Below are 17,127 nucleotides of genomic sequence, written 5' to 3' on the forward strand. Positions count from 1 at the left end.
ATATAGCCATCTGTACACACTGACGTAGAAATCTCACTGTTTTTAGTCTCCTGTCCGTTTCAGTGGAAGAAAGATCAAAGACAAAATTAAAACTTTGGCAATAGTAAAAGACTTTTCTTGTTTAACTGTGTCTATGCTTTAAGGATTTCAGTCTACTTCTAAATCACCACAAATTCTGTTATACTTTGTCTACCTGCATGTAGGTCAGCAGTAATCCATGAGCCATACAGTTCCTTCTAACCAGTCCATCGGCTATGTTTCCCGATATTAAGTCAATAAAGGTAACCATGACATTTGCTTTGGATGGGAGTCAAGTGTCTAGTCGGGATGCAGCAAAGGGCAAGGCCTAACTGAAGGGCACTGTGTGGTTTCCAAACAAAGCGGCTGAGAGTTAAACTAGTATTTGTGGCAATTCTGGTGTGTGGCGTAATTAACCACCACCCAAGACAGTTACAATTCTTCGGTTTAGAATACTCCTCTTCTTTAACAGATCTGACAAAAGATATCTCATAAATCCAATTTATTCCTGAGTGCAAAAGTATCTCAGTGTCACAACAGGTGAATATATTACCCTCCAAACTGGTTCTGGGGCCCCAGGCTAAGTGTCTAAATTCAACCAGGTGCAGTTCTGTTTGTCTTCATTGTCCTTCTGCCATCAAATTACGTTGCCACCGCAGGAGGAAGAAATACATCTGGGCATGAAAGGTGCTGCATGAAACCCTTTACCATGCCATGGCCAAGAAAACAAGCCCTTCTTCTTAGGTTGCTGTCAAATCCCTAAGGTCCCTGAGAATCCTTGGGGAGCTAGGCCAAATCCCACATTTTAAAGATATGAAAACTAAAACCCAAGGTTACACAATCATTTAGTGGTTGAGCTTTCGAATGCAAGTATCACCACTATATTTTCCTCTCTTCTCTAAAGGGAAAGCGTAGCAATTTAGATCTAGCAGCAACTGGAAACCTGTCAGGCTCACTTACTTACTGGAGAAGCGTCCTAACAAACTAAACTAATAAAGGTCCGAGTTGGATTATAAATTCACACGGGTACCACCAGCCTTACAAAAAGCCAAATTTTATCCATTTGAATATGTATATTCATGTGTAGTTAAACCTATCATCAAGAAGTCTTCATGTGGAAACTCCAAGGGAAAAAAAGACTCAATTAGATACCAAGTTTTTCAGTCCTGATAATAGTAACTGATCTGAAACTGTTACGTTGCTCTTCACACTTGGTTAGAGATTTCTTGGGGGGGCAGGGCGCAGGAATGGAAAGGGAAGGAGCAAAGTAGAAATGGATAAATGCTCTAGTTAAAGAAAAATTACCTACAAACAACTGTATTTGACATAACTGTCACCTACACTTGCCAAATGTTGCCAAGTAAAAGTTAGGATAAAAGTCGAACACGATGAAATACTGCTCTAGTTGAGCGACCTGGCCAGACTGACTTCCCTCAGCCAGGACCCCCATTATTAGAGTATGTTTGAGGACTACCCACTCCCTACCTGCCCAGTCTACCACACCACCTTCCTCTCTCCAATTAGCTGGATAGTTATCTAAGTCCATGTCGCTCCACACAACACAGATCAAACAGTAGGGACGGTTTCTTCTTGTGGGATATGTAATCTGAGATGAAAAGGACCAAAGAGATCACCTCACCCAACCCTCTGATTTCATAGGAGAGAAAATCAAGGCCCAGTGAGAAGTGACTTGCCCACGGCACCACAGACAGTTAACCTTAGACACAGGACTGGAACCAAGGTCTCAGCCTTCCCGTCTGGTCCTTTGCCCACTATACCACACTATAATTTCACCCCTTTAAAGCACGGTTCTCTGAGAGCCATAAGGTTAAATTACTTCAGGCCTGGAGCTCCCCTCTGAATCCAGCTAGGGTAGATGAAGATCAGCGCTCTGCTCTAATATGAGGGTTTGATCTTACAAAATGTAATTTGTAAATTCTCTGTGGATATCCAGTATGCCAAACAGCACTGCAAATTATACAGGGTGGGGTCTTTAAAAAATGTTCTGCATGAAAATTCCTGCGATCCTACTGCAGATACAAGTGGGTAGGAATAATACCACAAAAAGTTAAGAGTCACAGCTTCAACCACCATAAAAAAAAAATTCCTATAGTACACATTCATCCTGCCTAGTTTTCCAAAAATTTTTAAAATTTTCATTTTATTATTTTAATTGACATATAAATTGTATATACTTACGGTGTACAATTCGATGTTTTGATGTATGTATACATCGTGGAGTGGCTAAATCAAACTAACATAGCCATTATCTCACATACTTATTTTTTCATTGTGAGAACATTTAAAATCTACTCTTGGCAATTTTCAAGTATACAATACATTGTTATTAACTATAGTCACCATGTCATACAATAGATCTCCTGAACAGCCCAGTTCTAGTGGTTTAAAAAAATGCTCTTTAAAGAAGATGAAGATGAAGATGATGATGATGATGATGATGATGAGGTAATCTCTGCCGATTCCTTTGCTGATGCCAGTCATTCTTTTAAGGTCAGTGCCGAGGAAACGCACATTACTGATTAGCACAGGACAACTCCTTTGAACAGCAAGGACCATTTTAATGACCAAGCATAAACTGATGAGCCTCACACAGAAAGCCACGACTGCTTCACTTAGTAGGACTAAGATGCTCACAAAAAGGGAAGGCTATTCAGATAATGACTTTTTCATATGAAACAAATCTTATGCCATCTGATTCCCATAATTTCAGCACAGGTTTCTATTTCCCAGGCTCATCTGAGAGACAATCTCTGTGCAATTCTCACACATTTGGACAGAGATAGGAAAGCATGAGCAACTGCTTAGAAGACTGTGTTGGCACAACCAAATCTACAGAATTGTGGCTCAAAAACTGAGGACTCGAGAAACAGGAGCAAAGCAAAAGGAACTGGCCAAGATCAAATGACACGGCTTTCTCCAGTGTATCGAGTGCTCGGCAGGAAACAGAGGCAGGAAGGATTACAAACGAGGAGCTATCAAACTTTGGGTTTAAAGAAGAGGCCTTTCTAGAACTTCCTCCTGAATAAGGAAAAATGGCTCTCCAGGGCAGGGATGCGAGAGGGGACATACTTTTTACAGGACATACTCTGTTGTCAACGGGCTCCATTTTTGCAGGAATCTCTCTTCCTAAAGTCACCAACCTGATCAGTCTTCTGTCTAATCTGGAGGCTATCCAATCTTCCTGCCAACTTCTTTGGGTCTGAAAAGTGGACTACTTGGACATGTGGATTATGGGGCAAGGTGGCTAAGAAATCGTCAGCGGCTACCTCATCATCATCACCTTCATCAGAAAGCATTTTTTAAAACCACTAGAACGTGGCTGTTCAGCTCTATTGTACAACACGGTAACTATAGTTAATAATGATGTATTGTATGCTTGAAACTTGCTAAGCTTCCAAATTTGTTTTTTTCTTTTGAAAACTGAGGAACAGCAACATCTTTCTAAATGCTAAGAAAGCAAAAACAATTATCAAGAATTTAAAAAACAAGAGTTATATAAATATTAAGGCAGAACACTTAATAAAAGAAATTGCTGGTAGCCAAAGATATCATCAGAAAGAAAACAAAACTCAAAAACCTGATTATCCACTCTGTCTCAAACCTCAATAACTCCCCATCTCTTACCGTCCTGGGTAGACAGTAATAATATAACAGTTGGTGCTGAAAGAGACAATCTGGAATAATTAAGAAAAGGTTAAAATATGTTTGGCTTGTGGTGTTTAAAAAGAAAGAAAAATATAACTGCTGAAAAGATTTCGCCAAAAGTGACTACATTTTAAGTCCTGGGATTGTATTTCAATCATCTGTAAACTCACTTAGGTAGTACATTTCATTTTCTGATGATGCTGAACAATTCAACAAATATTCGTTAAATTCGGCAGAGTGACTCAATAGATTCTGAAGCCAGACTGCCTGGGGCAGTCACTTACCTCTCTGTGCCTTGGTTTTTTCACCTGTAAAATGGGGATAAAAATAATGGCTACTTAAAAGGGTTGTTGGGAGAGTTAAATGAGTTAATATACATAAAGCACTTAGAAAAGTGCCTAATATACAGTGAGCACCTATATGTGTCAGTTGTTACTGTTATTAATCAAGAACTGTGTGAGACACTAAGATCTAATCACGACAGAAGAGATCTGATCGCTGCCCTCATGGAGCTTATAGTCTAACAGGGGACCACAGCAGTCAAATAATCACACAAACAGAACAACGAACGGTGATAGGTGCTTTAAAAGAGACATACAGGGGCCGAGCCCGTGGCGCACTCGGTAGAGTGCTGCGCTGGGAGCGCGGCAACGCTCCCGCCCCGGGTTCGGATCCTATATAGGAATGACCGGTGCACTCACGAAAAAAAAAAAAAAAAAAAAAAAAAGAGACATACAGGGAACCATGAGAGCACAGCAGAGGATGGTCTGGGGCTGGGGTGCAGGGAGGTGAGTGGATTCACAGTGTCAAAGAAGATTTTCCTGAAAGAGTGACATTTGAGTTAAGATCTATAGGAAGGAGGGAAGGAAAAGAAGACCTTCTTGGGCAGAGGGAACAGCCTGTTCAAAGGCCCCGAGACTGAAGATAATTTACTGTATTGGAGGACCTAGTGGATCAATGTAGCTGGAGACAGAAGGAAGAGGGGGGAATGGTTCAAGGCAGGGCTGGGGAAGCAGGCAGAAGCAAGCATGCACTCAAACAGAGTGGGCCACAAAAATCAGAATCCTTTTTATGTGGCTCATTTGTTACTACGCAGCCTATGGAAAGAGTAGGAAGGTGTGCTGTTTGTACCACTGTGAAGCAAATCTGGGAGGGGAAAAAACCACTCCCCTAAGTGAAGCATTTGATTTTCCAACTCCAGACCATCTGTGTTCACAGCCTAGGTGACTCTCCTCCAGTGTTTTAATTTATGCTAACATTAGACTAATGTTGCCTAGCTGGTTTACAGCTGAATATGAGCATAACACACCAAAACTCCATGGGAAAGTTTAATAAATAAGACTGTTTGTGTCATGAAACATGACTTTTACAACAAACCCAGATGCAGGGTCTCTTGCTCTCTAAGACCCCTCATTCTCGGGCCTTCTCTAGCCACTCATCACACATGGGATCACAAAATCTCCCTCTGAAGGTCCTCTCCTCTCTAAATCTCCCAGGTGCTCCATCTCCGCAGTACTTGAGGTCAGTTCCAAGGCTATTTTCACTACAGTAGGCAGTAACCTTGGGAGTCCTACCCTTGTATGACAAGGTAAGTCACTGAGTCATGGTCTTACATTACCGAGGTAGGCTGGCAAGGACTTGAAGGATGTATCCATCTCTTCCAGGCACTCCCTGCTTCACGCTTCTTCCTGTTGGCTGACTCTTCTATTCCCAATTCCTACTTGCCAGTTCACTTATTTCAACCCCACCGCCAGGCTGGACTCTCTCTCTTTTATCCTACACATTTACGGAAAGAAGGATCCTGTCACATATAAGACACTGGAGCCCCAAGGCCTATAAAAACTCCCGCCTTCAAGGAATTTACCATCTAGCAGAGGAAGAGTGTAATACAGGAAAAGACGGCAAATTCCGTGCCCCCTGAAAGATGGCTTGGCACCATCCCCAGGCCCTGCCCAGAGCAATTCCCTAAGATTCTGAGCCCACACCACCCTGCTCAGGCTATCTTCTCACTTGTTGGCCTAGCCCACATCCATATAACTCCAAAGCCTGTTAATTATCCTCTCGAAACTTCAAATTAAAAACAATACAAAACCAAATCCAAAGTTCCTCGCACATCCTCACGAGCCTGGAACGTGCTTAACAGATGTTCTTTGGGTGAATGAAGCTGAAAGATGAGGCGGGCACACAGATGTCTGGTTTGGGTTCTGGGTGAGTCATTAAATTTCTCCTGGCATCAGTTTCCAAATCTATAAAGTAAGAAGACTAGGTTGGATGACGCCTTTTACCTCTGAAGCACGAAGATCCGTGACTTCCCAGGCCCTCATCTCTCTCCAGGCTTTAATGTAGATTCTTCTAGCCCCAACCAATCAAAACATGCCTAAAACCCACAAAGAATTTGACAGAGTTTAGCAGTCTTGATGCCTTTGAACATAGTCATTCCCAATCCTGGTCTTGCAACATCCCAGTATCTCCACTTATCTCAGAATACTGCAACATTGTAAATTAGTAATAATCTTGTTCACTTTAAGGTTCAGGGTAGGGAAAGGAAATACCACAGAAATCAACTAATGTTATGTGGGACCAGGTAACTGACACCTGGGTGTACACACATACTATAGACTCTAAAACCGACCATCTCTTCAACTGAAAGGGAGATCTTTATTACTCTCCAAACCACAGATCAGATAAGTGATTGAACTTTACCAGGCACTGAAAGCCCCAGAGATTTCTAAGTACTGAATAATCAGATCAAGATGATTTAGGGTTGGTTTTAGAAGCAACTGCAGCCTGGTTGTCAGTCAGTTGAGTACCAAAACTACAGATAAACTTGCTCTTAATCTCTTTGTGTAAGGGAAACCTTTTTCCTCTTTGCAAAACCAGATCACAGCAAGGGGAAAACGGACCCTAACAGAACTATGGGACAAGATCACTGGATTGTTCAGAAGAAGGTAGCGCCTTTGAGGTCAGAGATTCCCCAAATCTGGTTTTACAACTTTCTTACAGTATTTGAGTTTATCTAGAGATGCTACAAATACTTCTACAATGGAAAGACAATTTAATTTCATTTCATGTAAAAAATACACACCCACATGTGTATTTGGGAACAGAGCCATCACAAATTTCTGGCTGTGTTCCCTGAGTCATGGGGGTTTCTGAGGGTTCCCTGACAGAATTTTAAACTTTCTCTTGTCATGTCATCATTAGAAATCAACAGTGGTCACGCTCAATGTCTCATATTTGTTCAGGATTTTCAGACATACACGGGAGCTGCCAATACTGGTTCTCCAGTAGATCAGATGACAAGCTGGAGTACAAACCTATATATTAATCCCAACGCTAAGTGATGCGATGCCACTCGGAGTGCAGGAAGGCTCCAGTCTAGGAGAGGGCCGTGTCAGGGGAGGCCCCTTACTTCAGCTGGACCCTCAGGACAGGTGAGCAATACCTGATGAAACTACACCCATCGTTGTGGCAACTTACCAGGGCCTATCTCCCGTGCTCTGCTCTGTTTTCTTTTTTCACTACAGAATTTTATCACCTTCTCACATTCTATATAATTTATATATGCATCATGCTATTGTTTCTTATCTTACTCCACCAAGTAAATGTAAGTTCCATGATGGCAAGGGTCTTTGTTTTGTTCATTATGTGTCCCAAGCACCTCAAATAGTGCTTGGCATATAATTTGTACTTGAAAAAAACTGGTGAATGAATGAATGGATGAAGAGATGGACTGAAGAGATGGAATTCACTAGGAGAGCTGAGAGGCTCAAAGCAAAGCAGTCGTCCCATCTTCAACCTCCCCAGGTGAGATTGTGAGGCTGTATTGGAAAAGGAGGTGGCTGTGGGACTAGTTACTTTAACCTAAATAGTGTTCCTAACTTTGGAAGACATTTAGAAATAGGCCCAAAGAGATTTTTCTAGTTCTATTCCCTTGTTTTACAATTAAAGAAACAGAAGGGGGGCGGGGGAGACTCATTTGCCCAAATCTCACAGCGAAACAGTACAGAACCCCCATCTCCCAAACCCCACTGGCTGAAATACATTTCCATCATGTGAGTCAAGACATGTATGGAAACAAGAGACTGTGCTTATCAATTACATTTTAAAACAGCTAAAATGATAAACCATGCCTATCTATCTACTCAAGGAGTGCAGGACTGGAGCCGCCACTTGGGATCTCCTTTCAGCATTGAATTCAATTGGGAAACAGCCCTGGTGCTGGAGTCTACACAGCTCTCTTAAGTCAGATGCCGAGCCCCGTTCCGAGGCTGTCCTCAGAGAGCGACTTTCCAAATCTACCAACAGTGTCAACCTGGTTCCAGCAGAGCTTTATATTTGAACCAGCCCAGTCAGTGTGATACTTAGAAGTCGGTTTCCTCTTGTGTCTAAACCAGCTAATAGGATTCTTTAGTCCTCTTAGCTGATTACTGCAGTCACTGAGACAAGTGACTGGCCATCTCCCACATTCTATATAGTCAGGCCTTTCAACTCTGCACCTGCTGCAGAAACCCGGCTGCCCGACCTGGGCTATGAGGCTGATAAATATCCAGCTCTCACATGAAAGGGGGAAGGGAGTGTCACAAACTGTATCATTTGCTTCCAACACACACATTCCCACCCTCATAGGAAAGTTCCTTGTTGTTGACACACTTCATTCTTGTGCTTTCACTGTCTAATTTACTCCTTCCACAAATTCCTCCTACCCACCCCCTTAGCTACTTCACTCTTGCAGTAGAAGTCTCTTTCAAAACCACGAGGATGATTTTACCCATCAGGGAACTGTGAAGGAACCTGGAAAACAGTATTGTTTTGATTTCTTAGGCTCCTTAATACACGGAGAAGGCAAAAATAACAAATAAGCACAAGTGTTGGGTAAGTTTAAATAAACATGTAAGCATCTTATAAGGTATATTTGAATATAAGGCCAGTTGTCAGTTAAAGCTGATAAAAGCAATTTCGACAGTTGGTACTCAAAGAAAAAATATCCACCGGTCTTGAATTCCTTCTCTTTAAAAGTTGAGCAGCATAGTAGAAAAAACGCCATACTAAGTTCTCCGTTTCTAGTTCTGCCACTAACTTGCAGAATCTATCAATCCTAACCTCTCTGTAAAACAGGCCAAAAGCTGTCTCTGGTCTAGTCCAGTGGTCTGTGACATTACTGGGCACATAGGTGCACTTGTTCTGTCCAGGATTAAGATGCAGGAATTACCTGAAAGTCTCAACCGGGCTACACATTAGAGCCACCTGGGGCTTAAACTTTTTTTTTGACCGGTAAGGGGATTGCAACCTGTGGTGCGGTGCGGGGCGCTCCCAGCGCCACACTCTCCCGAGTGAGCCACACGGCTGGCCCCTTAAAACTTTTTTTTTTTTTTTTTGTCGTTTTTTTGTGACCGGCACTCAGCCAGTGAGTGCACCGGTCAGTCCTATATAGGATCCGAACCCGGCGGGAGCATCGTCACCGCGCTCCCAGTGCCGCACTCTACCAAGTGCGCCACGGGCTCCGCCCTAAAACTTTTTAAGAAAGGATGCTGGCCTCCACTCCCAGTGACTCTGATCTCATTCACCTCGGGTGGGGCCTGGGCATGAGGTTTTTAAAAAGCACTCCACGTGACTAATTCAAGTCAGGGCTGGGAAGCACTGCCTCAGGTAACACATCCTCGCTGCGCTTCTGTACAGGTGTTTCTCTCACTCCTAGAGGCCCCTCAGGAGTCATGGCCCATTTGCTTTAAGAGGACAGGGGTCTGATTTACCTTGGTCAAACAACTCCTCTGACTCAACTGGAGACCAATGACAAGGTCAGGCTCTAGGGATTTGACAGCACTGCTTGTTCAGAAAATGTAGGGGAAAATGTGGTTTCCATGACAAATGTTCCTGCAGCCCAGACAAACAATTATTCCCTCATCTGAAATGGAGGAAAATAATCTGCTGGAGAATGGGATGGTTTTGAATGATAATTATAAATTAGTCTACTGACTACAGAAATCATGTTTCATACACAAGAGGACAACTCTGGGTCAAGGTTCATTTTTTTAATAGTGAAACATCATGCTGAGTGAAAAATGAAACTGATGTAGAATAACCAGAAACCACTTATCTCATGGGGTTTGGCAATAGAAAAATTAATCTCATTACTGATACGAGGAGCCCATCAAGAGGACACCATAAATTATGGGTCACGTCCACCCAAGTAAGTATCCTGGAAGCCACTCTAATTCTATAGAAAGAAACACTACTGGTGAGATCCCATTAAAGAGTACAGAACACAGCTGAACGCCCCAAAATCCACAACCAGCTTGCCTGAAGACAAAAACAGCACCCTGGTCTTTTTTTTTTTTTGGTGGCTGGCAGGTCCAGGGATCCAAACCCTTGACCTTGGTGTTACCAGCATCACGTTTCTTTATTTTTTATTTTTTTAAAAAGATGACCGGTAAGGGGATCTTAACCCTTGATTTGGTGTTGTCAGCACCACGCTCACCCAATGAGCTAACCGGCCATCCCTATATGGGATCCGAACCCGTGGCCTTGGTGTTCTCAGCACCGCACTCTCCCGAGTGAGCCACGGGCCGGCCCCCAGCATCACTTTTCTAACCAAGTGAACTAACCGGCCAGCCTTAAAGAGCCTCAAAGAGGAATTCAATCAGTAGTTGCTGAGTGCCCACGACAGTATGGCCAACACACCGTGCTAAGTGCCACAGAGGATGCAAAGATAAGCAAGGCAGGGTCCCCACCCCTAGGACAGACCAGCAAGGGAAGTAAGACACACTCCCACAAGGTACTCTACTGCTCCCCTCCTCCCTGCCTCATTACTCTCTCCTGAGATCTATCTGTGCAAACTTGAGTCCCTCCATTGTGGTACAAGGTCCATGGCCACTGTCTCCCCCTCCTGCCATCACAGACCCTTTCCCTGGTGCCAGAACTACTTAGGAGGTGGGGGCCTCTGCAAAGGCAACACCCAGAGCCGGCCTGATAATTAGTCCCATCTTTTCAGGACTTTTTGATGAAGGCTGTGACTGCACTAGGGAAGAGCAACTTTGGTTAAAGGCTCCTAAGACGTGAACTTTCAGTTTTGCTATTTCAGACATATTACTGGGTGAGATGTTATTGAAAAACATGCACCTGCTTGGATATTATTAGACCTCTAGTAAAGAAATGAGCTTAAACTGTGAGTTAGATTTAGTGGCCTCTTAATTCCTCTTCTCTCAGTGATGGCTGGATTTGGCTCCAGAGCTGAAAACAGTCAATCTGCCTGATGGAGATTCTCAGGTGAAGGCAGCGTCTCTTTCTCAAGGCTGCATCTGTACACTACTGCCACAAAGGTCAGAGGCCAGGACTCCACGGGAGGAGTAAGAGCGCCATCTGAGCCTTCTCACGGAGCTTACAAGAAAGCCCCCTGGCCGCTCCCTTCCTAGATCCCATCCCTCATGGCAACACGGCTTGGCAGCTCCTCAGAGTGTGACCCAGATAGCTGGACTATTTGTTCTAACAAATGCACCAGAAGGTAGGCATTGCAGGCACTGCTCTTCAAAGGGAAGCAGGAAGATTAGGTTCCAGGCTCGGTTCTGCCTCTCACACATGCCCTTGGACAGGTCACCAGCCGTCTCTGGCCTCAGCTTCCTCATACGTCTTCTCGGGAGGACAGAACAGGGCAGTAATTTTTTTCAACTTTGGGAGGAGAGGATAATGCCTGTGAAAGGGTGAGAAATGCCCCAAACAGCAGCCTCCAAGGTTCTAACGCGCTCCCACCGTTACTGGGGGACGTGCGTCATGTTCCCGACGTGTGCCTGGGTGGGAACTAGAAGGCCAAGATCCTATCTAACAGTCCAAAACTGCAGTGTGAGTCATGTAAAAGTTATACGAGTATTAAGCAAAGATTGGAAGAAATTGGAAAATGTTTTAAGGATAAGTGGGTAAAGAATAAATATTCACTTTTTTAAAAGGTTCCTTTTTGTTTTAAAATATTAAATAATTATATAAATACTAAATGAGGTTACTGAAAAGTTAAAAAAAAAAAAGACTGATTTGTACAACATGTAAATTGACCCTGAAGAGATTATTTTGAAAGTGACACTCTTCCAGATGAATAAGTTATTTAACAAATGTGAACAAGTTATTTAACAAATCAGATAAAACATTTTCTCAATAACTTTTAGGCATATAAGGCGTCATTGAGAGACTGCTATGATTATTTACATCTTCAAACTATAAACGAACTCTATAACAATCCATTTCCACCCAACTAAAAATCCACACTGCCAAAAGAAAACACCTTATTTTAAAATGACTATCACAAAACCAATTTAAGGTTAGTTTGGTGCTTTTTAAAATATCCAATGTTGCTTGGGAGCTGTCAGGGGGCTGTTAAAGAGAACATACAATCAGCAAATTTCAGTTCCAGGAATTTATCCCAAGGAAATAATCAGTTAAGATACAATCAAGAGTTTAGCAATAAGAAGGTTCATCACATTGTTTACAGAAATGAAAATCAAAAACAGTCTCAATAACTAAGTGTTTGGTCAAATTATGGCATATCCATTTAGAGAAATACTGTGCAGCCAGTAAGAATAATGTTGCAGAATTAAAATTATTGATACAGATCTATATGTTTCAGTTTGGGGAAGAAAAACATTATCTATCTATAAATGTGCACAGAAAAAACATTATCTATACACGTTACACATTTTCTGCCTCATCCGCAGAAGCTATACTGCGAAAAGCCGAGTGGGCAGGTGAGTTAATGAAACAATACACATGAGCACGGCTACAGTTTAATTCCATGATCAGCAGCCCTGATAACATTAACTTAATGAAACATTCTACTCATGGCCTTGGTATAAATAGCTTGATATTACCTATTAGGATAACTCATGCAGGTGGTAAGTATCAGAATAAAGGTGATAAGCAAGGACATTTCTCTCAGATGTTCAGTGTGTTTCTGTACATACATGGTCCCCAGTTCTCAGTGACTTTTTTCACACACACACTGCCTCTAAAACCAAAATATTGGCTAAATAAAAGAATTATGACATACTATAGCTTTAAAAAAGTATTTTGCCTCACATGCTACCAATTTCATTGATAACTGAGAGAAGTGGCATCTAAACACCATGAAATGAGGACTAGGGACAGTGCTGATGCAACACGAGCCAATGCTAGGTACAAGATACGGGCCTAGGAACAAAGGAGAAACTCACTGACTAAATAAACCCATTCTGGATTAACAAAAGACAGCCTCAAGTGTTTAATAATAACAATATTATTGTATTTGGGATCTGGTAGCCTAGATTCTCACCCACAATGAGTCAATGTCTGGCTCAATCACACACTGAAAGAAAAATCACAGTATTGCCTCCAATGTGCTATTTACTCCATCAATCAAAAAGAAGTATCAAAAAATATTCCTTGTAGACCCACAGCATAACATTCAAAAAATGATGACAGAGTAAAAAGCACTTTTGGGAGATAAACAGAATTTACGTTTATTGTGTATTATGTGCAAGGCACTTCCCTTCATGCGTGTTAGCTGTCCACATTTCATGTATCAGGAAACCAAGTCTCAAAAGAAGTAAAATAATATGCCTGAGGGAACAGTTAGCAAGTGACGAGTAAAACTCAGGTTTGTCTGATTTTACAGCCACTGCATTCTGCATGACATCACTGCTGCCTAGTGTAACTACAAACTTTGCTATGAGCCTCATTTAAAAATTTTAAATAATTCTTACTATGGGGGTAAAAACTTTTACTGGGAGAAAATTCTGGGAGTGAAATTCTGACCTTTCACCTAAAAAGCAGTTACCCTAAAACATAACCTTTTGATAAGGGTCTGGAACATTTTACCATGAACCCTGAGAAATTTGGATTTCTGAATACAATCTGAAAATATTTACATGAACTGAAACTATTGTCCCCACTAAAGCTAAATAGTTATTGGCTCTTTAGCCTAACTTGTTTAATAACTAAACACTAGAATCCAGTAAAAGAATAGCTTATGGATAGATGGGGCAAAGGGAATCATATGCACCCAGGCCCTAATCATATGAATGATCGATTGCCACACCAGACGTTTTGTCATTCTGTTTATACTCTTATTTGTGAACGGCAGCAGTTAACCAATCCAAAGTGAAGGGTCCAAGTTCAAAACATGATCCTACTTGTGAAAGTGAATTTTTTTCTTTCTTAGAAGAAAAATGTAACTTACACAAGTTCTGTCATGAAGAAAGTATGTACAAAATTTCCCTTAAAACAACACCGAACTTGGAAAAGGTGACCTTACTTATTACTTTGGCTGTTTCCAAATTCCTGTTACCCCAAGAGCACAGATAATTATTTCCCTAAAATGCATAACCTCCAAAGAGTTCAGGCTGTGGTTGGCACGCAGGTCCACAAATGTCAATTTTCCACCTGGACACCTGGTACATGATCTACCCTATTAAAGAGTACACAGTACCTTTCAAGAGGTCATTAAACAGAACCAGCACAGATGTGCCGTACCACATACTGGACAATACGTTTTTTTTTTTAAAGCACTAATTTAGATTCTTCCAACCAGAAGGAAAAAACGTCGTCTGTCTACAAAATGTGCTCCTCGGCCACGGTGCCCAAATCCACAGCCTGAGTCAAGGTCATAAACAGTTAAATAAATGTAAACTAGGTCCTACTCATTCTCCTCCAGAAAAAGATGAAAAGGCTTTTCTCAAGGCCCCACAGTACTCTCGGGTGAGGAGAGTCTTTCATTTGAAGTTTTGAAGCGACTTCACCTCCGGCCCATATGGGGTCTGAGAAAACAGTCCAGTTCCCACAGCTTCACCTGCTTACGGAGGTCCTGGTAACTCCCGCCGGCAAGTGCACACCGAGGAGCCTGCAGGGCAGGCAAGAGCACCTTCCCCTGGGTAACAATGCTCGCCCGCTCCCCGTCGCGTTTGCTTCCCCAAGTTCTCACATTAGTAAAAGTTCAAACAAGGATTCGACACGCAAGACATGCCCTTCCCCTGGATTACAGGGCTCTCTCCGTCCTTCTGCGGCCACCGCCAGGCAGAGCCGCAGCTCACCTGCGGGGAGGGTCCGGCAGGTGGGCGGCCTCCCGAAGGCCCGGGCCTTCTGGAGACACTGAGGTGCCGCCCAGGGCCACAAAGTTGCGCCCGAGCCCGTGACAGCCGCGCTGGCCCGGGAGGCCACTGGGGCGGCGGACGCCTCTGCCTCGGCGTGGCCGGCCGCGGCCGCGACTCCGGCCGGGGAGGCGCTCCCGGCCCGGCGCCGCCTCCTACGCCCGGCCGGAGCTCCTCGGGGGCGCACAGCCTCGCCGCCACGCTCCCGGCTCGGACTCCAGGCCAGCGGCCGGCGCGACCCTCCCCGGGCCCCGACCCCGCCCCGGCTCGCCGCCAGCTGTCCCCCGGCCCACGCTCTCCGGTCACTCACCGCGGGGCCGGGCAGCAGCAGCGCGAGCAGCAGCAGCAGCAGCCGCCGCCGCCGGGCCGGCATGGCGGAGACTCGGCCCTGGCTCCCGGCCTGGCCCGCCGGCTCCGGGGAAGGGGGCGTCGCGACGACAGCGCGGCGGCGGCCGAGCCTCAGCAGACGTACAGCTGACTAAGCGGCGGCGGCACCCCCATTCCCAGCCCTATAAGCGCCGGGTCCGCCGCTTCTTCCGGTCGGGGCGGGGCCGGGGCCGGGCTCGAGGGCGGGAGTGGGCGGGGCTTCCGCTGGCGGGGCGGGGCCGGGGCGGGGCCTCTGGCTGGCTCGGGTCCTGCGGACGCGGCGGCTGAGGAGCAGGACTAGGCCTCGGCGTCCGGCGTCCAGGAGCGCAGAAGGGTCTAGGTAAGAAGCTCGTCCGAGGCTGGGCAAGACTGACAACCCGTACGCCCCAGGCGAGGGACCCGGGATACGGGCGGTCCCGGGTGCCCAGAAACCCCTTTTTCGTCTTCCCGCCGTGGTGCAATCATGGGCGAGGTTGACTGAGACGCCCTTTGGCGCGATGGTTTCAGCAGCTGGCAGGGGATTCCAGCAGACACGGAGTCTCTGCCCTGAGCAGGGCAGTCGCAGAGTTCACACCCCCAGCTGTGCCTCATCTAGCCCGAAGGCCCCTTTCTAACGTTTCTCTGCCCTCAGGAATTCCCCTCAAATCACGTCCAGCAGCCATCAGTTCCCTTTGGAATAAACCACTGCCAAGTCATTCACCAAAAATTGTATGATGGAAAACCATTTCAGCTACTTGTGTCGTGTGTTTGTGTGACATTGGTAGATGTGACTTCGTGAAGCTTGAGATGGCATGTGTCACAACTCATTGAGGGAATGGATGGGTTGAGGACTGCACAAGGTTGATGTGAGGATTATGGGTTATTAATTGGAATTAAAGAGCTTGCAGCTGTTTGCTCACGGGGTCCCAAGCTGCCCTCCACTGAGACGGAAGCAGAGAGGCAGGACATGTTGTTTGCAACAAGAGAGTAAGATTCAGTGCACAAGAAAAGGTATCTTACGTATCCTAGGAGGAAAAAGAAAAAGGAGATACCAACTTCTCTAATTTTTCCTGACTTGCTCATATGACAGCCTAAGATTTTTCAGGATTTGGGGGAAATACTAAGCAATGCTAGAGAAAACAGCAAAGAAGAAGTAGGGGACTGACCAGATGTCCAGTCTGTGTGCACCATGGATCAATCCTATCATAGTAAGCACAAATCCTATTAATAGAGTTCCCCATTCCCAACCCCATATGCCTGGATTGCAGTTAAGGGACTAATCTCTACTCATGCTGGAGAATCCAACACACCAGTTTAAGAGTGGGACAAATCTTGGCAACTGTGAAAGCAGTGGATACATTTTGAAAAGTGTTACCTGCATGTCTAAATGCAGAGAGGTTTGGGATTGGCAGAGAGATGTGCCAAAACAGAGGCCCCAGCACTGCTGAGCAGTGTGGACAGGTGTCCAGGGAGGAGTCTTTAATGGTTACCTGTCCACCTTGCCAGCTGACAACAAAGTCTGTAAGATCACATACTTCAGTTATAAGAGAAGCTTGACTGAATGCCTCTGTCACATGCTTTCTCCAGCACTTTTTCTCAAACAGTAAGTCTAGGAGGGGAACTTGCTCTGCTGGAACTCTGGCAGCTCTTTCACAACTCAAAATGTCACTGTGACCCTGTAGGTGCAGTGAATTAAACACAAAGGAGAATGCTGACCTCCATCTGACTCACAGATCAGTTTTAATGATCCCAGAAAGAAAAAAAGTCCAGTCCAAGGAGCCTGGGCCAGGTGGGGACATTTATCTTATACTCAGTTGGACCAAATCCCCAGACATTAATTGCACTGCTACATGTTCTCAGAATTTCTTATACACCAGTTAGGTTGTTCTTAGGCTTACCCAGTCCCCATGCTTCATGCACTTCTCCACTTATTGGCAACTCAGACTGATAAGCACTGGTTTTATTTATGGTGGCGTTGCCCATCATCTTGCTT

The 17,127-nt window shown here is 44.5% G+C and overlaps 1 protein-coding gene across 1 annotated transcript in view; it reads right to left on the reverse strand.

The window, feature by feature from the left end:
- Positions 1-15,285, reverse strand: part of ERN1 (endoplasmic reticulum to nucleus signaling 1) — a 72,643-nt gene extending 57,358 nt beyond the window's left edge. The window contains exon 1 of the mRNA XM_063080841.1: positions 15,100-15,285. Within this exon, the coding sequence (XP_062936911.1) occupies positions 15,100-15,162 (63 nt within the window). The 5' untranslated portion in view covers positions 15,163-15,285. The remainder of the gene's footprint in view (positions 1-15,099) is intronic.
- Between the last annotated feature and the right edge of the window lie 1,842 nt (positions 15,286-17,127).

Source organism: Cynocephalus volans, chromosome 16 (assembly GCF_027409185.1).
Source record: "Cynocephalus volans isolate mCynVol1 chromosome 16, mCynVol1.pri, whole genome shotgun sequence".
NCBI lineage: Eukaryota > Metazoa > Chordata > Mammalia > Dermoptera > Cynocephalidae > Cynocephalus > Cynocephalus volans.